The sequence below is a fragment of the Bison bison genome, unplaced genomic scaffold (assembly GCF_000754665.1).
Source record: "Bison bison bison isolate TAMUID 2011002044 unplaced genomic scaffold, Bison_UMD1.0 scf7180017864146, whole genome shotgun sequence".
Taxonomy (NCBI): domain Eukaryota; kingdom Metazoa; phylum Chordata; class Mammalia; order Artiodactyla; family Bovidae; genus Bison; species Bison bison.
The window spans coordinates 11,727,997-11,753,222 of NW_011494718.1; the positions used below are offsets into that span (position 1 = coordinate 11,727,997).

Genomic DNA, 25,226 nt, shown 5'->3' on the forward strand with positions numbered 1-25,226 from the left:
TTCTTCTCTAGTACCTACAGCATTCGAATTTTTAGGTTAAAAATTAAATTATTAATCTTTTGCTATACTTGTCATATCATCCCAGTTCTTTGTTTTTTAATTATTTTCATTGATTTTGTTTTAAGAGTCTAATTTTTATGTAGTCAAATTAATTTTTATTTTTCCATCAGGATTTTTTCCATTGCTTTTAAACATAGGAAGGTTTCCTTTTATTTAGAGATTTGATAGCAATTAACTTGTTTTTCCTTAGTCTTTCTCTTTTCATTTGAATTTAATATTTAAGCCTTTGAGTCCTATAAAATTTGATAGTGTACAAGGTAAAAATAGTATTAATGAATTTTTTCTCTAATACCACTGTTGAACATTCAATTCAATAAATATTCATTGAATTTATATGTATCTGGCACACACAAATATTCTTATATTAAAGGCAGCAAGGAGCTATTATCTATACTTTGCCACAAATTATACTGAAATCTAATCCTACTGCTATATATTTCTAAATATAATTTCACTTAAAACATGGTCCATTTATAACATACTACTAAAATAATTCAATGTTTATACTATATTCAGGTATTATCTAGATGCTGATAACTGAAAAAAATGTTAGACTCTTTACCTTGTCATTATGAGTAAAATAAATATACCTAAAGTCCAAACTATTAACAGTGTAAGTAGTAAGAATCATCACTTTTCTAAGGTAACTTCTAGCACAAATGAAAAGAATGAATACCAGAAACAGCATCCTGGTATAAAACCTCCTAACACACTTCACCAGAACTCTTACTTGAATATAAGGTCATCCACATCAGTCAGAGTAGCACCGATGCTTTTCAACAGCAGGTTGACAGAATGAATTGGAATCAATTCCCGTTTCTCTTGGTTTGATTCCTCACCACCAGAACCCAAAGACAAACTCAAGTGCAACTAAAAGGAAAATAATGTTCAATAAATGAAAACTAAAAACAAAAATATTTACATACATGGACACCAAATTGTCCAGACACAAACAAATGTATCTTTCAATTAGAATCCTAAAGAAAACTATTATGTTACTCTATATATTACACAGAACAGCTCTGATCCTCATATTTACTTTCTAATAAAATACAAATCAACCTGTCCAATATAGTTCCAAAATGGAACTATAATTTTATTCAAACGTTATATATAACATTGTGTTTATATGGAGGAAACCAAAAAAAAAAAAACACTTTGCAAAAACAGCATAATCATTTTAAGAGGAAAAACATGTCAACTGGCCTACCAGCAGTTTAACTCAAAATAATGGATAATCATTTCTACAAGATAAATAACTTTCAGTAACAATTAATAAGAATAACTGCAGTATAATTATATGATAACACCATAACAACAGCATGACAATTATGGCAACACTTTAGCAAGTTCCAAATAAATGGTTAAAAGAATAATAAGGTTTTCAGCTTCCGCAACCCCTCAACTCGGACTTAACCATGAGATTTTCACATTCCCATTTAGCTTCTTCTACTTTGTGCTGCATCAACATTAGTGTGACAGTGCCAGAAGATACAGGCAGAAGGTAATTCAATGTGTTAAGTAAAGCAGATAACTATGCCTTCTCATTCTGCCAATTCTCTAGGCATTCTTCCTCATCAACAGAGAGCTCAATAGAGGGAACTTGTGGAAAAGCTAGGAAAGCCTGGTTGTTGAATTTCTTCTCACATGTGGACTTTTGTCCATCTGCAGACTTAGAGAGGGCTGGGATTCATGAAAGGCAATCTTAGGTGAAAAGAGATCCAGCCTTTTCCTACAGAGTAAGAAAATGACCATGATAGTCATAATTTTAGTTATTCAACTTTATGGGACAATTTCCAGTGCACCTAAAAATGTTGTTACATAGTCGCTCAGTCAAGTCCGACTCTTTGTGACTGAATGGACTGTAACCTGCCTCAGTCCATGGGATTCCCCAAGCAAGAATACTGGAGTGGATTGCCATTTGCTTCTCCAGGGGACCTTCCCAACACAGGGATTGAATCCATGTCTCCTGCTTGTCAGGAGGATTTTTAACTGAGTCACAATATGTATAGGTAAATTATAAACCTGTAATACCCCATGGAGATTATAAACCCCATGAAGTCATTTTATATCTTCAACAGCAACTTCAATAGCAGGTCTTCAGTTAACAATTTGTTGAAGGTATTGTCCAATCTCATAAAGAACTGATTTTCATTTAATAATGAAAAAGAAATTGTGTACAACTCACCACATAAAACAATATCAATTCTGAACCTAACACTATCAATGTTTGATATCACCAAACTAATATATCAATTTATAACAATAACTTCATTTTATACTTCCATTCACTTAGCTGAATGGATTGGTGAATGCAACTGACAATAATGTGCTGTTAACAGTTTTTGAGAATGTAAAGGATCATCAATATTTTTAAAGAGTTACTTAATTGTAAATCTGGCCCATTACACAAGTTTAGAGCTTTATGGTTGATAGCATTTGTGGATTCTCTAAGCAGTCACCTTTCCCTAGAAAAGCTAAAAGGAATAACAAAAGGAGACAAGGAAATGGGTTCATAAAGGACAAAATCAGGCAAGTGAAAGGTATCCAATTTTCCACTCCCCTAGTTACAATCGAATTTTGGAAGGGTGGAAAATACCACATCAACAGTGTAACAGCAACTTCAGCGTTTTCACAGGCTGGTTAGGACACCCATTATAGCTTTCTATTCAGACAGGGAGGAGTTACAAAGCACAACCACAACATTAAATGTTGGTGAGCACTTCTTTGCTTAATTAAGAAATGCTTTTGTCAGCTTCTTCCTTGAAGAAAGGGGTTATTAATTCAAGACTAGAGATCATGCTCTGGTGGTTTCTCTATGGGAATTGTGGCTGTACATATGTTACAGAGAACTGTCTTAATTATTTCAATTAATCAAACAAAACTCCCCTCCAAATATTAGATACAACAAATTAAAACCCACATTTGTATACAGATCCTTTAAAAGTTCTACAAGACTTCTGTCAAATTTTCAAAGTAATAATTACAACAAACCTTTATAGGAGAAATATGGAAATCTTCAAAGAAACTAAGCATGGATGTATCAGTCACTGAGGTCCCCACTAGTTCTGTGTTTATAGCATCTAAGTCTTCCCGGATCAACTCTGTCTGAAAAAGAATTAACCAAGATTTTCTACCTTAATATTTTTCTACAACAATTATTGAAAAGAATGGTTGATCTTTCATAATATTCCCCCAAAATAAAAATTACCCATTTTCTTTCAGCTTCAGGGTCAGCTGTTGGGGTAAACAGCGCAGTGATAGCTCCTAGAAATCCCTGATCAACTTTCAAGGCCATTTCCTGAATGAGAACCATAAAATACCTAAGGAAAAAAACATTTTTTTAATAGAAAAAGCTTTTTTAAGGATGAAAAAGGCATTTTATCAAAGCTTGTAATTTTCCATGTTAAAACTTTGATTTTGGCCAAAAACCACAGCAAGATCTTGTTCCGTGATCTCTAAAACAAGGGTTATGTTAGCAAGATCGAAGTTTATTTAGACTGAGATCTTTTTTTTTTAATTAAAGTAAAAGTTTCACTAGGGGTAATACTGCTATATTAACACTTAGCATAAAAAGTTCCAAATGCTCTATTTACCATGTTATGGAAGATATAAGAACAATGATGATGTAGCATATATTATCTAATTTTTAAAGTCCGCAGGAATTAAAGAACACACCTCAGAAACACATCATTTATATTTCACTATTTTATATTCTAATGGAAGTTACAAAGGGGAGAAGTGGTTGAAGGAATTTCACACTTTAAAATATATAGAGGCTATTATTAAAATAAATTTCAACATATAAAATCACTTGACCATAAAGTAGATTGATACATTCAGGTGGAAATAATTTTCATACAAAAGTCACTTCTAAAACATAATGTATTTTCAAAGCAGAGTCTCATTTTAAGTTCCTTTAGATGATCAAGGGTATCTTTACTTACTTGAACTGTAAGACTTTACTGTACTCATTAAATCTTGTGATGACACTCACATCAATGAAAGGTTTGGGCTCTAAAAGGAAGAAAGAAAACAGGAAAAAGGCAATCAAGCTTTCTAGTAGGTCAAAATGATATCTATTCAACTTTTATATATAGGGTATATCTCAACTTAATTTTTTCTTACCTGAATCCAAAGCAATAGATTTTGGAGGGGCCACAGGATGAAATACAACAGGGAACACTGTACCTGGTAACTGACTATCAACCTAAAGAAAAGAAAACTGATTCAGCCGTACTTAATTTAAACTTTTGTTTCAGAGATGTATTACAGAAGATGCCACTAATTACATCATAAATAATATCTGTATTTTTTTTTGTATGTGCTGCTATTAAAAGTTTCACTTTAAATCTAAATTTCTTATATATCTCACCAAGGGCAAGTTTCCACATACAGGAATACATAAACACTCTCATAATTGCACTAGAACTGTGGAGCATGAACACCACTGATGGAAATATTTGTATCAATGGATCATGTGAGATTTCAACTATATATAATTTAAATAAAAATGTAAGTGAAGACTGCGTATGAAATTACAGGTTAGGTATTAAGAAAAAGAGAACAAAAATGTCCTAAAAAGCAGTAATCCGTAGTTAAAAACAAGAGATGGAGGCAGGCAGGAAGGGAGAAAGCAAATGAACCGTTTGATAAAAACAGCCTCCAATAAAGCCCTAATCATTCCCATATAGAAGAATAAAAGAAAATCTTAATTTGGGATTTGATGACAAATTTAAAGCAATATTAAAAATAACAATTTGTGTAAGAAAACATATGACAAAATTAAAAGTCTCAGTGGTCATTTAGCCTTGGATAATTAGTATGGTGAATCACAGGATATGTGAAAGAAGAATAACATAAACAAAAAGAAAGATATCAATTCTGATGTATGATTTTTGTTGTTGTTCAGTTGCTAAGTTACGTCCAACTCTTTTCGATGCCATAGACTGTAGCACACCAGACTTCCCTGTCCTTCACCATCTCCCAGAGCTTGCTCAAACTCATGTCCATCAAAGCAGTGATGCCATCCAACCATCTCGTTCTCTGTCACCCCCTTCTCCTCCTGTCTTCAATCTTTCCCAGTATCACGGTCTTTTCCAATGAGTCAGCTCTTTGCATCAGGTGGCCAAAGTACTGGATCTTCAGCTTCACCATCAGTCCTTCCAATGAATATTCAGGGTTGATTTCCTTTAGGATTGACTGGTTTGATCTCCTTGGAGTCTCTCAAGAGTCTTCTCCAACACCACAGTTCAGTACCATCAGTTCTTTAGCGCTCTGCTTCCTTTATAGTCCAACTGTCACATCCATACATGATTACTGGAAAAACCATAGCTTTGACTATATGGACCTTTGTCAGTAAAGTAATGTCTCTGCTTTTTAATATGCTGTCTCAGTTTGTCATAGATTTTCTTCCAAGGAGCAAGCATCTTTTAATTTTAGGGCTGTTGTCACCATCTACAGTGATTTTGGAGCCCAAGAAAATAAAGGCAGTTACTGTTTCCATTGTTTCCCCATCTATTTGCCGTGAAGTGATGGGACCAGATGCCATGATGTCAGTTTCCTGAATGCTGACTTTTAAGCCAGCTTTTATACTCTCCTCTTTCACCATTGTCAAGAGGCTCCTTAGTTTCTCTTTGCTTTCTGCCATAAGAGTTGTGCCATCTGCATATCTGAGGTTATTGACATTTCTCCTGGCAATCTGGATTCCAGCTTGTACTTCATCCAGCTCGGCACTTCACATGACGTACTCTGCATATAACTTAAATAAGCAGGGTGACAATATATAGCCTTGACATACTCCTTTCCCAATTTGGAACCAGTCCATTGTACCATGTCCGGGTCAAACTGTTGCTTCTTGACCTGCATACAGATTTCTCAGGAGGCAGGTCAGATGGTCTGGTATTCCCATCTCTTTCAGAATTTTCCACATTTTGTTGTTATCCACACAGTCAAAGGCTTTGGCATAGTCAATAAAGCATAAGTAGATGTTTTCCTAGAATTCTCTTGCTTTTTCCATGATCGAACGGATGTTGGCAATTTAATCTCTGGTTCCTCTGCCTTTTCTAAATCCAGCTTGAACATCTGGGAGTTCTGGGTTCATGTACTGTTGAAGCCTGGCTTGGAGAATTTTGAGCATTATTCTGCTAGCATGTGAAATTAGTGCAGTAGTTTGAGCATTCTTTGGCATTTCCCTTCTTTGGGATTGGAATGAAAACTGACCTTTTCCAGTCCTGTGGCCACTGCTGAGTTTTCTAAATTTGCTGGCATACTGACTGGAGCACTTTCACAGCATCATCTTTCAGGACTTGAAACAGCTCAACTGGAATTCCATCACCTCCACTAGTTTTGTTCGTAGTGATGCTCCCTAAGACCCAGGTGACTTTGGAATCCAGGATGTCTGGCTCTAGGTGAGTGATCACACCATCATGATTATCTGGGTCATGGAGATCTTTTTTGTATAGTTCTGTGTATTCTTGTATTCCACCTTTTCTTAATATCTTCTGCTTCTGTTGGGTCCATACCATTTCTGTCCTTTACTGTGCCCATCTTTGCATGAAATGTTCCCTTCAGTTCAGTTCAGTTCAGTAGCTCAGTCCTGTCCAACTCTTTGCGACTCCATGGACTGCAGCAAGCCAAGCCTCCCTGTCCATCGGCAACTCCCAGCGCTTACTCAAACTCATGTCCATTGAGTCAGTGATGCCATCCAACCATCTCATCCTCTGTCATCCCCTTCTCCTCCCACCTCCAATCTTTCTCAGCATCAGGGTCTTTTCAAATTAGTCAGTTCTTCGCATCAGGTGGACAAAGTATTGGAGTTTCAGCTTCAGCATCAGTCCTTCCAATGACTATTCAGTACTGATTTCCTTTAGGATTAACTGGTTGGATCTCCTTGCAGTCCAAGGGACTCTCAAGAGTCTTCTCCAACACCACAGTTCAAAGGCATCAATTCTTCGGTGCTCAGCTTTCTTTATAGTCCAACTCTCACATCCATACATGACTACTGGAAAAACCATAGCTTTGACTAGATGGACCTTTGTTCCCTTGATATCTCTAATTTTCTTGAAGAGATCTCTAGTCTTTCCCATTCTGTTGTTTTCCTCTGTATTTTTCCATTGTTCATTTAGGAAAGCTTTCTTATCTCTCCTTGCTATTCTTTGGAATTCTACATTCAGTTGGGTATATCTTTCCTTTTCTCCTTTGCCTTTTGCTTCACTTCTCAGCTATTTGTAAGGGCTCCTCAGACAACCATTTGGCCTTTTTGCATTTCTTTTTCTTGGGTATGGTTTTGATCACCGCCTCCTATACAATATTATGAACCTCCATCCATCATTCTTCAGGCACTCTGTCTATCAGATCTAATCCCTTGACAGAACCTTGTGAAAAAATAAAATTCAGACCCAAGATTCCAAAACTGATTGAATAGGATGACAATGTTACCTGAAGCCAATACAATCTGGCCCTTAAACTTCTTTGGTGAGGGGATTGCTTATATTCAACTTGAATTCCTGATAAAAAATGTCGCCTTATAAAGCACCGAGAAGGGAGGCGCATTTCCATTGGGTCCTTGCCAAAATTCACCTGGAAAAAAAGCAGATGTGCTTGTGATGAACTGGTATTAGCAGTGTAGACCATTTTAAATATCCACTTACTCACAAACTGAAAAAGAAAAATATTCATTTCTACATCTAATCAAAAGATCTACCTTAAGATGATCTAGAGCTGAGATGTTTGAAGCAGAATCATCACATAACTAAGGTTATGTGGAAAATATATTTTCAGTGATATGAACTGTACTTAAAGAACATAAACCATGTTTTTCATTTTTTTAAAAACCTCAAAGAGTGAGTGTGTGATAGTCACTCAGTTGAATACAACTCTCTGCGACCCCATGGACTGTAGCCTGCCAGGCTCCTCTGTCCATGGAATTCTCCAGGAAGGAATACTGGAGTGGGTTACCATTTCCTTCTCCAAAAAGCGTCAACAGTAATGAATAATTCCAGATAACACTTATGCTTTGTTTTAACAAAGTTAAACAGTGAATAGTCAATAGCTTAGTTATGTCTGACACTAACTGAATAGTGTTCTTTCATTTTAGCATGACCAACATTTATAAGGATGAGGGTGGGGGTGGGAAGCAGGTATGGTGATAATGCAAATGCAACCACCAGAGACAAAGAGTAACATACACTGCATGACTGCAACTTCAGTCAAGCTTCTGGGCTCTTCCTGAAGCAAAAGTGACTTTCAATTTTAATAATGTAGGGCCCTGTGTAGAGCATATGTTTATTTGTGGACATCTCCTCATGTCCTAAAATAATTTACATTTAATGAATTTAATTGGGCAAGTTTTTTTATAGGGTTTTCATCACTGAGATACACATTTCTGCACAGCCTATAGCAATATATTGATATCATTCACAACAGAAGTTTCAATAAGTAACGTTGATTTCTCCATAATTTTCCTAAAAACAAGTTACATGAAACTATCTGCTTTGCAAATAGATGAAATTATAAAAATGCAGATAAGAAACATATTTAAATAATGTTTTACAGTATATGATGAACAGTATATTTTAATTTAAAATGTGCTAATAAATTTTTAGTCATACTAATGCTACTAACAAATTAGTTTCTGCATACATATATTTACTTGGATAGCAAAATTTTATTTACTACCACCACTGGCAACATAATACATAAATAAGAAAAAACACAAATTTGGTATACCTCAAAATTATCATCTAGTTTAATCCAGCCAAGGTCTCTTGATTCTAGATATTTCTTATAGGACTTTTCCAATAAAATTATTTGCTTTCGACTAAATGGCTTCCATTTCTGTTTTCGTTTCATCTCCCAAACAACACCAGAACTAAAATAATTCACAAAGAAAATTAATTAAATTAAATGCATAATTTAGGTTGTGGAATTTTCACTCAACTCCAAATTGTCGCAACTGTCAACTCCTATGAAAATCACATTTATACAAGAGATTTTAGACACCAAAATATATCTACGTTTTATATAAAAGTACATAAGGAAAAGAGGCAGGAGATACGTTTTTGTATCACACACTGACATCAATGAACTATGGAACTGGCAAAATTTTTTCATATGGGGATATTTCAGGCAAAAACCCATCAAGACGGAAGACCTAAATATCAAACATAAAACTATAACATTCCTAGATATAACACAGGAGAAAATCTAAGTGACCTTGGGTTTGGCAGTGACTTTTACAATACATCACTAAAAGCACAATCCATGAAAGAAAAATAGATGTGGGACTTCCCTGAAATTGAAAATTTCTGCTCTGTGAAAGACATTGTTAAAAGAATGGAAAGGCTGGGAGAAAATATTTGTAAAACATACATCTGATGAAAGACTGATATGGTAAGTCCCCTACATACAAACCTTTAAGTTTCAAACTTGCAAAGATAAGAACAGGTGTCCACATGTCCAGTCCCATAAGTTAGTTTACGTGTCCAGTGTACACTGTCACATGTGTGCATACAAGCGGCTGTGCTTTTCAGTACTTTACTGTGTAGTACTGCATAGAGTACAGTATCTCTATGTCAAGCCCAGGATGCCCAGAAGCAAACATAAAAGCAGTGGTGATGCAGCTGGTGCCCAAGAAACGCCAGACGCTGCACTGTACTACTGTACTTCTCAAGGTACTATACTGTAAGATTAAAGATATTTTATTTTTTGTTTTTGTTTTTTTATGTATTATTTGTGTGAAAAGTATTATAAACCTAGGGGTCGCATAGAGTCGGACACGACTGAGCGACTTCACTTTCACTGTTCACCTTCATGCATTGGAGAAGGAAATGGCAACCCACTCCCGTGTTCTTGCCTGGAGAATCCCAGGGACGGGGGAGCCTGGTGGGCTGCCGTCTATGGGGTCGCACAGAGTCGGACATGACTGAAGCAACTTAGCAGCAGTACAGTACTATATAGCTAACTGTGTTAGTTGGGTACCTAAGCTAACTTTGTTGGACTTAAGAACAAATTGGATTTATGAACATGCTCTTGGAACAGAACTTGTTTGTATGCAGGGGACTTATTGTACCCAAAGCATGCAAAGAACTCTTAAAACACAACAATAGCAAAAAAATATTAAATTGGGCAAAAGATCAAAACTTCATCAAATGAGGTTCAATGACAAAAAAGCATATGAAAAGATGTTCACCATCATATGTAATTAGGTAACTGCAAATTAAAACAAACAGAGATCACTACAAATCTATTAGATTTGTGGTGATCTGACAATACTAAATGCTGGCAAGGATGTGGAACACCAGGAATCTCTCATTCATTCATGGCATGGTTACCAAATGGTGAGCCGCTTCTCACAAAATTAAACTGCCAGGTGCTGCACAAAGAGCATTTTTGAACTTCACCAAACACATTATTATCCGTAGACCCTATACTGGTTATACCTGATAATTATTTCCCTCAACAGCCTCCAAAGAAGAATGAGTCTTTTACCACAGTCAGTGTGATTGAAAACCAAAATAGATAAATTCAAATATTTTCCTTATATAAGTATAAGCAGAATCAGAGAAAAGAACTGGTTCCATCATTATTAAAATGTTCTAAACAACCATCCAATAAGATCATGTACGCAGGTTAAACTACTGCCTCCGTGAAACTTTTTTCCAGTTTATGTGATTCAGTGTTCTTGGCTTCCCCAACCCACACCAGTGTCTCCAGCCTCTACAGCACCACAGAACATGTTCATACTTCTTTGTAGCTTTTTTTTTTTAGTGTTTTTGTAATTCATTTAAAAAATACATACAAACAACAAGGGAAGAAAAAAGCTCTTCTCCCACCAACTAATGAATGTTGTCGTAAGGGCCAAGACATGATTTTATCTTAGGGGCTTTTCAACTAGCAGTGAAAGCAGCTGTTCAGTAAGCTTTGCTGAAAGGTATGTACAAGTACATCAAATTCAAAATAGGTATTTGTCTACTCATCAAACTTGATATTATGAACTTAATGCCTTTTAAAGATTTCTGATACCTTATCTTTCTTCTCCCATACCTGGTTATCCCAATATATGAAACTTCCTGCTTGGTTTCATTGTTGACCAGTGAAAGCCCAAGACTATGGAGAGAAAAAGTTATTTCGTGATTGGCCTGCTCCATTTCTTCTGCCTGCAGAGCTTTGGAAACCAAGGCAACATCATCAGTGAAAAGCAAGACTCTCTGGCGCCCATCGAGAAATGATACCCAGTGTATCTGGATGTTTGCATCATAGGCAAACTGTCCACATTCATCCTGTGGGAAAGAAAGATTTCATATTAAAACCACGAACAGTAAGCTTTTATTACATAAAGCTGAACTGCAGTAGCTAGGAAAGCATGACTATAAATCAGAAAACCATCAAAATAACATAAATTAATTAAAGTTATGTGTTTTGAAACATCCTCACCAATTTTTTCAAACTGTAACAGATCAATAGTGCTTATTTTTTTAAAACCTTAGTTTAAGTTACCTAGTTAGGCTCAAAGGGTACTCAGGAGGAATAAGAATCTCCTTCAAAGGCACCAATGGCATAAGATGCTTACTTGTCTCCCAGATAGAGAACAGAATGGTTTAAAACTTTACTGGAAATGTAATATCAGATAAAATTAGGTTTTAATACTTTATAATGCTGCAAGTATTTATATAAATCACACTGTTAAACAGTCAAACTATGGTGATCAGTTTGTATTAACTTTCACTAAGAAGAGCCTTCTTGGCTGACAATCTTTTATAGCATTTAAAAATATTAGGCTTGATTTGGTGCATGTCTTCAGAGATTTAAATAATGATTTTTTTCATTCTGGACTTAACAAATAAAACAACAGTTCACTTCAACACGAAGTATAAGAACCTAATATGTGATTTTCATTTCATGCTTTCTTGGGACACAAAAGCCAAAAACAAAGGATGTCACCAAAAGCACAGAAATGGTTGGTATTTGCTGTTCTCTGAAACTGATCTACAGCTTTTAACATATATCAAAGTAGATGGCCCAATTTTTCACTCTAACATGATTAAATTTTATAAATGTTTCAGAGATACCTACTAAAGAAGGTGAATTTTCTCCTTGTAAACTACAAAATTTGATATGCTTCCTGGTTCAATCTTAGTTATTATTCAAATGCTCTCCATTCATTTTCAATCTATTGGATCTGTTAAAAATTAAATAAGGTATATTTTAAAATATCCCCAGGCAACAATGTTTCAGTTGACTTCCAACATTTTCAGTTACACATTTTGATGCAATATTATTCACTGCATGAAGGTTTATGGCTATCATGACTTCTTTGTCACATTATCATATTCTATTTAATGATTTTTGCTTTGAATCATAAATTGTTTTTTTACTTTTGTTTACTTGTTAAATCTTTATCATTTCTTCATGCTTTTAACTTTCTGTGCAGTTAAAGCAGATCTCATGTAAATAGCATCTGGTTAGAAACTACTTTTTAACTTAATCTGAATGTGATCTTTTAATAGGAGAATTTAAACCATTTTCATTTACTGACATACTTGATGGGAAGCATGGTTTAGTGGGAAAAGTCCAGGGACTATGAAGTCAAGAAGATCTGGTTTTGAATTCTAACCAGCAGTTCTAAGTTATAAACATAAGAATTTATGATACTATATAATAAGCATTAACATATGATATATTCAACAAAATGTACTGACATTTGCCACTTACTATATACTTCCTTAGGCTTCCTTCTTTTACTGTAAGAGCAAATTTTTCTTTATTTTCATTTTCTCAATTGTTTTAGAATTCTTTTATTACTCACTTTGCTTCTATTAATTGGTATCCTTTTTAAAAAAAGTCATCTTTGATCTATATTTCTGTAATTAAAATTTAGGATTAAATGCTGTTAATATATTCTGTTCATAACATACTATTTCCTTGCTCCCCCTTTCATTTTATTTTGTTGTCTTTGTCTTTTGTTTCACCAACTTTCTCCTATCACAGTTGTCATATGTTTATAACTTTGGGAATCTCAGGCAAACATGCTGAAAATTTTCTCTGGTCCTTCTGCGGTAAAAAAAAATTTTCAGAAGTGTGATCAGCTTCTGAATCTTTAGGATCAGGCTACAGTTTTCTCCTGAACTATTTTTTCGTAAACTCCATGTTTGTTTGTTTTTTTCCTGTTTATTCACACTTAAACATCCGCTGGATCACTGAAAAAGCAAGAGTTCCAGAAAAACATCTATTTCTGCTTTATTGACTATGCCAAAGCCTTTGACTATGTGGATCACAAAACTGTGGAAAATTCTGAAAGAGATGGGAATACCAGACCACCTGACCTGCCTCTTAAGAAACCTATATGCAGGTCAGGAAGCAACAGCTAGAACTGGACATGGAATAACAGACTGGTTCCAAATAGGAAAAGGAGGCTGTATATTGTCACCCTGCTTATTTAACTTATATGCAGAGTACATCATGAGAAACACTGGGCTGCAGGAAGCACAAGCTGGAATCAAGATTGCCGGGAGAAATATCAATAACCTCAGATATGCAGATGACACCACCCTTATGGCAGAAAGTGAAGAGGAACTAAAAAGCCTCTTGTTGAAAGTGAAAGTGGAGAGTGAAAAAGCTGGCTTAAAGCTCAACATTCAGAAAACTAAGATCATGGCATCTGGTGCCATCACTTCATGGGAAATAGATGGGGAAACACTGGAAACAGTGACAGACTAATTTTTTGAGCTCCAAAATCACTCCAGATGGTGGTTGCAGCCATGAAATTAAAAGACGCTTACTCCTTGAAAGGAAAGTTATGAGCAACCTAGACAGCATATTAAAAAGCAGAGACATTACTTTGCCAACAAACGTCCGTCTAGTCAAGGCTACGGTTTTTCCCATGGTCATGTATGGATGTGAGAGTTGGACTGTGAAGAAAGCTGAGCGCCGAAAAATTGATGCTTTTGAACTGTGGTGTTGGAGAAGACTCTTGAGAGTCCCTTGGACTGCAAGGAGTCCATCCTAAAGGAGACCAGTCCTGGGTGTTCATTGGAAGGACTGATGCTGAAGGTGAAACTCCAATCCTCTGGCCACCTCATGCAAAAAGCTGACTCACTGGAAAAGACCCTGATGCTGGGAGGGATTGGGGGCAGGAGGAGAAGGGGACGACAGAGAATGAGATGGCTGGATGGCATCACCAACTCAATGGACATGAGTTTGAGAAAACTCCGGGAGTTGGTGATGGACAGGGCGGCCTGGCGTGCTGCGATTCATGGGGTCGCAAAGAGTTGGACACGACTGAGCGACTGAACTGAACTGAATTGAATGAGGAAAGTGCTTTACAGTACTGTGTGGATTTTCTTTGAATTCCCTTTTCATGTACACCTGAGCCTCAGAAGAATTCCCTTCTCAGATCAGCCAGGAAATGGCTAACTGTCTTGTTTCTAGCTTAATTTTCATAACCTGGCAGATCACCAGTTGACTAAGGCACAATAATCTATTTCTTACTGTCTGGTTTTCTAACACCGAATAGAACAGAAACATTTAAAACCACAATCCTGTGAATACACTACTGCCAGGATTCTTTATGATTTTGCCTGAATTTATAGACCTTGACATAGTCTTTCAGGATGGCGATACCGTTCTTTCTCCAGTATCTGTGTACTGCCTTATGGGAGTTGTGGTTGCCGAGGAGCATGAAATGTGAGGAGAAAGAAAATAACACCAGCATAGTACAGGGATCCCTGGTCAAGCTAGCATGTCTCTGAGCCAGAGACCTCATTGTAACAGGGAACTTAAGCTCCTCTCTACCACTTACCACTTGAGGGTTTCTCTGTTGTAAAAAGTAAAGCAGGCAACAGAGCTCCATCAAATTTTCAAGGCAAAAATCACTCCAAGAATCTCATAACCATCAGTCTGATTTTTCAAAAGTCTCTCTCTTTTATGGGTATTTCAGAGAGAATATAGGAGAGGATAATTCAGTCACTCTTGGCCAATTACTATTTTAAATAACCAAGAAAGCTTTTATGACAACTGGCATTATCAGACAGTGGAATATGACACTGTAAGAACTTTTCAGCATAGAATATAATCCTACAGAAACTAGGTACCACTCGCGGAGGACCAGTGTCTATATTGGAGGGAGGGTGGCAGATGAATTCTTTTACTTTTATAAGTATTTATTTATTTGGCTCCACTGGTTCTTAGTTGTGGCATGTGAGATCTCAATCTTTGTTGTGGCATGCGAGATCTTTAGTTAAGGCATGTGAACTCTTACTGTAGCATGTGGGATCTAGTTCTCTGACCAGGGATCAAACCCGAGCACCCTGCATTGAGACCATGGAGTCTTAGCCCCTAGACCACCAGGGAAGTTCCTGGCAGATGAATTCTTAAGCCCTTCTCAAAGTCTAAGTGTCTAGGAAATAACATGTTTAATTAATTTAGCTACCTAAATAGTATTTCCATAAGTAATTCATTATATTTCTTATATGGATAATTTACTACTGTCATACTCCTTTAATTAAAAAACCATATGGCTTTGATAGGGAAAACTTGCCTTAAAAAATCTTACAGCTAACAGTGGTATACAAAATAAACCTGTTTTTTACTTAGCCTCAAAACTCCTTCCTTATAAAAAAAAGTAAATAAAAAAGTACTGGTCTTAGGCAAGCTGAAACAGATGCAAATAAAGTATTTTGACTGATCTAGGACAAAATATTGGTGTGAACTATTTACCAACTAAAGCCCCAAAGCAACTTATTTTGAAAATACTTGCAATTCATTTTTAGTTCAATAAAGAAAAAGCTGACAGTGTGAAGCTAACTTGTCTACTTCCTTTGTTATCAGGCACTTTCCTGGTGGCTCAAACGATAAAGAATCTGCTACACTGCAGGAGGCCTGGGTTCGATCCCTGGGTTGGGAAGATCCCCTGGAGGAAGGCATGACAACCCACTCCAGTCTTCTTCCCTGGAGAATCCCCATGGACAGAGGAGCCTGGCAGGTTACAGTCAATAGGGTCGCAAAGAGTCGAACACGACTGAGCGACTAAGCACAGCACACTTCATATGATACCCATTCACATCAGATGATACCTTTAACAGATCATGTTCCCCAACATTTTCTGCATAACTCCATTTAAGCTTTCTGGTACCAGTGGGATCTTCCCAGGCAAAGAGTCGAACTTGTCTTGGCAGCAATACCATTTCTTCCTTTGACCCGCTGAAACACAAGCGACAGAGGGAAGGTTAAAACACCCTGGCCTTGAGAAACGTAGACCTGTGGTTTATCGAGGAGGGGACTGGCACTAACATGGTATAAAACTGCCTTTGTTAATAAAACACAACTGTGCCTAAAAATGAGTACCCTAAAATGTCCAAATAACTAATGATTTTGAGGCTTGAGGGAAAAGAATATTGCTCTTTCTGAAGCTGCAGTATATTCTGAACTGATCCAGGTAAGATGGCACTAACAAAATTCATGAAGGGAAACAGACTGGTACCTCAGAATTCATCTACAGAAAAGGTTGTGAATAGTAAACGTTTTAGGAGCAGAGAACTGTACTTGGTACTCAAATTTGAGATTTTAATCAAAAGCAATGCATAAGAAGTAAGAGTCTCAGAAGAGAAAACAACAGGTCTGTTCCACTGCTACTCCAAGTGTGGTCTCTGGGCCAGCAGCACTAGCATCACCTCGAGCCTTGCTGGAAAGTGCAATATTCTGGGGCCCACCTAAAACCAACTAACTCAGAACCTGCATTTTTACAGGATTTCTAGGTGTTCTTAATACTGATATTTAAGTTTAAGGAGTACTGGTCTAGATAATACAAGAAACTTTGCAGAGAACTAAAATAAAACAAAAAGTAACCCATTTAGGGTTTAATCTATACTTTCAAATCTCTCAGCAGATTCAAGCCATGAGAGTTAAGAATACGTTAGATCTGGAAAGCATTAATTTTTAAAAATTTATTTATCTATCTTTGGCCGTGCTGGGTCTTCACTGCTGTCTGAGGGCTTTCTCCAGTTGCAGTGAGTAGCGGATACTCAGGAGAAGGCCATGGCACCCCACTCCAGTGCTCTTGCCTGGAGGATCCCGTGGACGGAGGGGCCTGGTGGGCTGCAGTCCATGGGGTCGCGAAGAGTTGGACACGACTGAGTGACTTCACTTTCACTTTTCACTTTCATGCATTGGAGAAGGAAATGGCAACCCGCTCCAGTGTTCTTGCCTGGAGAATCCCAGGGACGGGGGAGCCTTGTGGGCTGCCCTCTATGGGGTCGCACAGAGTCAGACACGACTGAAGCGACAGCAGCAGCAGCAGCAGCAGCGGATACTCTGCTGTAGCATGCGGCCTTATTGTGGTGGCTTCTCTTGTTGTGGAGTTCAGGCTCTAGAGCGCTTGGGCTTCAGTAGTGGTGGCCCGTGGTCTCACCAGTTGCGGAACATGGGCTCTGTTGCTCTGAGGCATGAGGGATCTTTCCAGACCAGGGATCGAACCCATGTCTCCTGCATAGGCAGGCAGACTCTTAACCTCTGGATGACCAGGGAAGTCCCAGCAAGGCATTATTTTTTATATATTTATATGCATGTGTGTGTGTATACATATATATAATGGGTATTATTATTTTATATTATATATACATACATAAAAATAATGCCCTGAAGATTTATAATAATAATTCTTTGCAAATATATTATTACATATTTTAAGAATCTAAAGCCCCCTGTTTAATGGCATCACCCAAGCTAAACAACAGCACACACAAGGACAACAAAATTCCTGTCAGTCTGTACTACAATACATTCAATATCACTATTTAATCTTCCACTTAAATCTGTCTTCAGCCCTCTACCCTCCTGTTTAATATTCTACTATCCAACCAAAAAAATACGATTTATAGAGAGAAGTTCACTGAGCATCACGAGACCACAAAAGAACGGTACTGCTTAAACAAGTTCACAGTTCCTTGTATCCAATTCTGAAATATAAAAAGCTTCAAAATTCCAAATACTCTTCTCTTAAGTTTGGTGTCCAAACTCATGTGGCAGCAAAACTTATCTGAACTGATGGGAAACTATTAATACTTTCATTTATCTCACTTATTATAAATGTTTACATGTTTTGCTGCAGGAATACTAATGTGTTGGTTACAGAATACTGCTTCAGAACTTGCTAGGGCTATTAGCAATACGCATCCCTATTACCTTTCTAAAATCTGAAAACACATGGAAGGTGAAACACATTTAGATCCAAGTATTTCCTAGAAGGAACTGTGGACCAGTGGGCTTCCCTGGTGGCTCAGCTGGTAAAGAATCTGCCTGCCAATGCAGGAGACACACAAGACCCAGGTTTGATCGCTGAGTCAGGAAGATCCCCTACAGAAAGAAATGGCTACCCACTCAAGTATTCTTGTCTCAGAAATCCCAAGGACAGAGGAGCTGGCAGGCTACAGTCCATGGGGTTCCAAGAGTTGAACACAACTTAGCAACTAAACCATCGAAAACAAATCATATTTTCTAAGAACCCTTTTTATTTCATACCTCTGTTTATATGTGAGGATGTTCCATGGTGTGTGGTTTATTATTAGGGCAGGTGCACATCCCTCATGGTAGTCAGAAAAGCTGATGACAGTTGAATGTGGAGCAGTATCTACATCCACCAAGATACCCCCATTCTATTGCAGAAAAAAGGAGTATGTCTGAAGCATTGGTTTAAACTGCACGTTACATTTAGAATTTCAATCATTCATATAGATATTAAAAAGTCTGTTTTCTTAAATTCCTACAGAAAATCACATTGGCTCTGATCTCTTACAAACATATGTACAGCATTATATATTGTTAGAGTTAGCATACCTTCAATTAATTATCAGGATATTTTACAGCACGTCTTAATAAAATATTGTAAAGCAAACTTTAAAAATCAAAAATATTTTATTTTAAAAACAGGAAAACATACCAGATCTTCCAAGCTCAATAAAGTGCCATTATCCTGTTGGTTATAAAAGAATGGCCTGGATGATCCCTCACAGCTCACCACTCTCACACAAAGTTTGCCTGAAAATTTCTCAGGCCAAAATGGAAGGTTCTGAAAATATGGAAGTCAAATATCAGTCTTAATACTATGGTAAGTAAAACAGTGGCTAATAAAGTTTTAAATTCTAATTCAGATCATAACTCAATTATCACTGTTTCTTAAAATAGCTCCTTTACATTTCATATTGAGATTATTGACAATATAATGATTATTTATGAAGCCTAAGAAACTCCATCAGAAGAATAGATGTATTAGTCTTTTCATACTTACAGAATAATTACAATATGAGGAACTGAAGTGCTATTAAGAACATCTCAAATATCTTAAATATTTAAAAATTATAATCTTAATATTTGCTTTTATGAATTGTACTATGAATTCTTTCAGAGTATCTTGTCCTAGATAAACCACAAGGCAACTGAAGGCAGAGGACCTTGCTGGCACTCCTGACACTATCCCCCTATAACTGTTTGATCTTAATCTTGACCTTTTTGAGCCTCAGTTTCCTATCTGTAAAACTGAGATTTTAGTTCATAAAACAAAAGTTCCTCACCCATGACAGAATACTGGGTAAAAGCTATTTTGGAAAAGAATACTACTACTATCAAACTCACATCAAAGATAAAAAGATAAGGAACACGTATTTGCTGCCAAGTCTATGGAGATCATTCTAAGTGCCTTGGGAAGCCCATGCCTCTTAGAGGTCTAACTTTGTATTGTAAGTGGAGTCCCTCCTCTTAAACTTTTTGCCAAGCAATTTTAAAGATAATTTTAGAATTCTTTTTAGATGTACAGAAAAACAGTCCTATCCTTAAGTCAGCTGGTTTGGTTGAAAACTCAGGCAAATTCAAGCAGTAATGCTTGTTGGTGCACCTGCCCCCTCCCCCACTTTCCTTATTCTCTTCACTTCACCTCTTGTTGAGTCTGCAAAGTTTTGTTCAAATACCAGCCCTTCTATGAAACATTTTCTTTTGATCTAGGCCACAATGATCTCAATCTCCAATAACCTTACTGACCTAAAAAAAAAAAAAACAGATTCAATTTCCTTCTCTGTAAAGTAAGGTGGTTGAATTTGGGGGATTTTTTCCAAGGAAACTTCCAGTTCATCTATTCAGAGATCCTATAACCACCTATCAGTCAGTTCAGTTCAGTCGTTCAATTGTGTTAGACTCTTTGTAGACTCCATGGACTGCAGAACACCAGGCTTCCCTGTCCATCACCAACTCCTGCAGCTTGCTCAACTCATGTCCATTAAGCTGGTGATGCTATCCAATCATCTCATCCTCTGTCGTCCCCTACACCTCCTGTCTTCAATAGTTCCCAGCATCAGGGTCTTTTCCAATGAGTCAATTCTTCACATCAGGTAGCCAAAGTATTGGAGCTTCAGCTTCAGCATCAGTCCTTCCAATGAATATTCAGGACTGATTTCCTTTAGGACTGACTGGTTGGATTTCCTTGCAGTCCAAGGGACTCTCAAGAGTCTTCTCCAACACCACAGTTCAAAAGCATCAATTCTTCAGCATTCAGCTTCCTTTACAGTCCAACTCACATCTATACACGACTAGTGGAAAACCATAGCTTTGACTAGATCAACCTTTGTTAGCAAAGTAATGTCTCTGCTTTTTAATATGGTGTCTAGGTTGGTCACAGCTTTTCCTCCAAGGAGCAAGCGTCTTAATTTCATGGCTGCAGTAACCATCTGCAGTGACTCTGTACCCCCCAAAAATAAAGTTTGTCACTGTTTCCATTGTTTCCCCATCTATTTGCCATGAAGTGATTGGACCAGATGCCATGATCTTAGTTTTTGGAATGCTGAGTTTTAAGCCAACTTTTTCACTCTCCTCTTTCACTTTCATCAAGAGGCTCTTTAGTTTTTCTTCGCTTTTTGCCATAAGGGTGGTATCATCTGTGTATCTGAGGATATTGATATTTTTCCTGGCAATCTTGATTCCAGCTTGTGCTTCTTCCAGCCCAGTGTTTTTCATGATGTACTCTGCAAATAAGTTAAATAAGCAGGGTGACAATATACAGCCTTGGTGCACTCCTTTCCCAATCTGGAAACAGTCTGTAGTTCCATGTCCGGTTCTAACTGTTGCTTCGTCAAGTGGGCCTTAGGAAGCATCACTAGGAACAAAGCTAGCGGAGGTGATGGAATTCTAGTTGAGCTATTTCAAATCCTAAAAGATGATGCTGTGAAAGTGCTGCACTCAATATGCCAGCAAATTTGGAAAACTCAGCAGGGGCCACAGGACTGTAATAGGTCAGTTTTCATTCCAACCCCAAAGAAAGGCCATGCCAAAGAATGTTCAAACTACCATACAATTGCACTCATCTCACACGCTAGCAAAGTAATGCTAAAAATTCTCCAAGCCAAGCTTCAACAGTACATGAACCATGAACTTCCAGACGTTCAAGGTTGATTTAGAAAAGGCATAGGAACCAGAGATCAAATTGCCAACATCCGCTGGATCATCAAAAAAGCAAGAGAGTTCCAGAAAAACATCTACTTCTGCTTCATTGACTATGCCAAAGCCTTTGTCTCTGCGGATCACAACAAACTGTGGAAAATTCTTTAAGAGGTGGGAGTACAAGACCAGGTAACCTGCCTCCAGTAGCTTGCCATATATTATCTTCTTCTATGTATTAAGAGAGTCTTAAGCCTTCCAAGATTGGATGCTTCTTGAATATAAAGACATTATCTTGACTACTGACAGAATAGTACATTATTTATATGTACATTTTACAGTACATATCCACATTTATACACATAGGAAGAACCATAAAATGAGTGTTAACAGTCTAGACTAGTGATAAATATTATCAACAATTCTTTCTTCTTTTTAACATATGCTTATAGTATGAAAGGGAAGTCTTTCTAAGCTGGCTGTCATAGTTTAACACACAAATATGGTAGCAAAGTGATTATGACAGAGAGATATATAATTCTTATTTACATGTCGATATTTACTTGTACATTTTAGGAGCCAATTATATCAAAGGAAAATTATTACCTCTGAAGAAGCAATATAGTTCCATTTACTAGTTGGCAGTGAGCCATCAGATGCAATTTCACCAACTTCTAGTTCTAATGATGACTTGTTCTCAATGGTATAAAAGGGAGTCAAAGTAACTATTCGTGTAAGATTAAAAGTGCTCATTTTGATGCTGACACCAACCTGTGGAAAGGAAACAAACCAGTTTATCATTTCCCACCACTCTACACACCTTGAAACACACACAGCTATTCACTCACAGTCTTCTTCAAGTATTTTAAAATAGGATTTCTTAAAAAAATAAAGTAACTAAAAAGAACCATATTTCATGACTATCTTCTCACTAAGAAGAAAAATTTCAGTTCCTTAGTCTGGGACCAGCAGAAACCAATTCAAGAAATATCAATCAGTAATTTAACAAATGATGACTTGTAATAACAAACTTAATTTTTAAAAATCCTTTACTTTTACACATTCCAAAATAAATTGTTTTAAAATCAGTGTACAGTTTCCTTTGCTGCTTTATTCTCTCTGCTATCAATAAAATGAAATAAAAATTTTAAAGAAGTAATAAAACAAGTGAACTAGTATCAGATTATTCAAATTGTTGCAGTGAAATTTAAGATTTAAGACTTTTTGGCAGGGAGTGGTATGGATGTGGATTCTAGTAATTCTGAATATTTACCAAATTCCTTCCTTAAATGTATTCAAATCACTGTCTTAAACTTTGACAAATTTAGGCTTTGCTTTGCTACTAACTGTACTAGAAATTAAGTAGACAGACACAATGTAATAGTAGACATCCTCCATGTAATACCCTGAATTCACATTTCTATACCCCTGAGGATTTCCAGCTTATTTAGTGAAGAAAATGTGAATGAAATCAGAGGTAAATAAGCAAGCAAAACCTACCAGGTATTCCATGTTGTTGGCGGGACACTTCACACATCCGTAACTTCCCACTGTATCCAATGAAAAACCATTGGACCACGAACTAGTTGAAATTTTTAACTGTACCTACACCAGAGAACACAGACAATTATATAAGAAATCTAAAACACTGTACTAATTTTATTTGATGGATAGGTGCTAGACCATCTGAAATTTATTTAATAACATGAGACAAAGAAAAGTATTATCAAAGGCATGCTGCAAATGGGTAAGAGAACCACAGGAACTCTAGGAGACAATACAATAAAAGCAGAGCTCTAAAGTTCCCTTTGCATTCACCTCTGTGATGAGTATGATGAATTTAAAGATGTGTACCAATGAGACCTTCTGTTACTTAGGAAGGAATTAAAATGTAAAGTGATATTTTCCACTGTTAGGTTTTTTATACAGAGCTAATGAATTCTTAAACTTTTAGCACACACAGGAAATTTATGCTTTTATTATTCAGCAGACAATGAAAAGTGTTTTGATAAGCAGAATGGAAGACACAATACCTGTCCTCAATAAGTTTCCAACTAAACAGAGACAGGAAATACACACTAATAATTATAATGCAAGACAATGTGATAACAGCCACATAAGAGGGATAAAATCCTATCAAACTGACAGGATAAAAAGCTTACTTATGGCTATGGGAAAAGGTAAAGTTTTACAGAAGAGATCTAATTCTGCTCCTGTATTAACCTCCATCTACCCAGCAGATGATAAAAACCTGAGTACAACCAAAGGTCAGACACATAAATAGGTACAATATCAAGCATTAATCAACACTTTATGACAGAGGTTCTCAAAGTATGGTCTCAGGCCCTACTCAGACCTACTGAACTGCACTATGGGGGCCTGGCTCAGCAGTCTGTTTTCAAAGCCCTCTAGGTGACTCTGTTACACACTGAGATTGAGACTGAGAAGCACTGCTCTAACAGAACATGCATGGGATATCTAGCTCTGCTTTAGATGATCAGAAAATCTTTCACACATGTCAGGCTGGAGCAGCATGTCAAAGCATGAACAGCGATAATGAGAAAACAAGAAGCAGGCAGGGAAAGCATAGGGCAAAAGACATTCTAAGCAGGTGCAGCTACACAAAAGCAATATCACGATGTGAGTTTGCACAGGAAAGAAGCAACCAGAGCAAAAAGGATCAGATCAGGCCTTAGGCTTTGTTTTTCTCTTGAAGGCCCGCCTTAATCCTTCATACATATGAGGCTCAGTTAAAATAAACCAAATTCAACTGCTCTCTCTTTTGAAATGCCATTGCATCACCGGTAACCTACATAAAGTCAAGCTTTCCACTCGACACTATGTCAAGAACAGAAGTAATTCTAGGGGCACTGGAGAAAAAGACACCTTAGCCTTGGGACACTATTGTTGTTAGTTCCTTATAACCCACTTAATCATGTATTCCTTAAAAGTAGTCTTGGATCTAATGCATACCAGTGACACTGAACAATTTGTTTTATTGATAAAAACGTACCTTATTTTTACTAAAAATGTTCTTCTTCTTGAAAGAGAATAAAACAATATCCCTAAAATCAGCTGGATGTTTCACATGCGTATCTTCTGCACGATACTGGAGAACCCGAGAAGTCTTGTTGATTAGCCAGTAGGGACTGAAAATGGAGAGCTCCATCTGGCTGCCAATTCGCTTGACATGTATTGACAGGTCAACTGTCAACGTTTCTTCGGAGTCAGAAGAAAAACACACAAGGAAGAATTCGGGAAGTGTACTGCATATACGGAAATGTCCATTCCAGTTTTTGCCCTGATATTTCACCAGAACTAATTCCATTATTTCTCCACTGATTCGCGAATGTAGAACATTGGCTGTACTGCCTTCGGTCAGCTCATGAGTTTCTGCTGTTCCCTAAAAACAAACAAAAACTAAATTTGCTTACCAATTTAAAAAAAATCTCTGAAATAACTTCCCCATCTTATACAAATACTAAATTACCTACCAGATTCACATTAACTGAGAAGTCTTCAAGGTACCATCTTTACATATTATGAATATCCAACAATTACTGAGGACTAAAAAGAAAACACTAACATAGCCAAAGGCAGAAGTTGTCATTCAGCTATCATCGGCCAATGGCTGTTAGTTTTGAGAAAAACTCAGACCCATGTCAAGAATCTAAGGCTGGATTCAAGAACACTGGCTATTTCCATTAAGAGATATGTCCTTACACGAGCCACATAACAGCCTGTGCTTC

General features: G+C 36.9%; 1 protein-coding gene across 1 annotated transcript in view; it reads right to left on the bottom strand.

Annotated features, from left to right (window-relative positions):
* Positions 1–25,226, bottom strand: part of VPS13C (vacuolar protein sorting 13 homolog C (S. cerevisiae)) — a 183,907-nt gene that overhangs the window by 20,307 nt on the left and 138,374 nt on the right. The window contains exons 59-72 of the mRNA XM_010840782.1: positions 24,491–24,880; positions 22,978–23,082; positions 22,084–22,248; positions 18,995–19,123; positions 18,577–18,710; positions 16,134–16,260; positions 11,107–11,342; positions 8,791–8,932; positions 7,501–7,641; positions 4,189–4,270; positions 4,008–4,077; positions 3,272–3,383; positions 3,055–3,168; positions 791–930 (exon numbers count right to left, since the gene is read on the bottom strand). Of these exons, the coding sequence (XP_010839084.1) occupies positions 791–930; positions 3,055–3,168; positions 3,272–3,383; positions 4,008–4,077; positions 4,189–4,270; positions 7,501–7,641; positions 8,791–8,932; positions 11,107–11,342; positions 16,134–16,260; positions 18,577–18,710; positions 18,995–19,123; positions 22,084–22,248; positions 22,978–23,082; positions 24,491–24,880 (2,087 nt within the window). The remainder of the gene's footprint in view (positions 1–790; positions 931–3,054; positions 3,169–3,271; positions 3,384–4,007; positions 4,078–4,188; positions 4,271–7,500; positions 7,642–8,790; positions 8,933–11,106; positions 11,343–16,133; positions 16,261–18,576; positions 18,711–18,994; positions 19,124–22,083; positions 22,249–22,977; positions 23,083–24,490; positions 24,881–25,226) is intronic.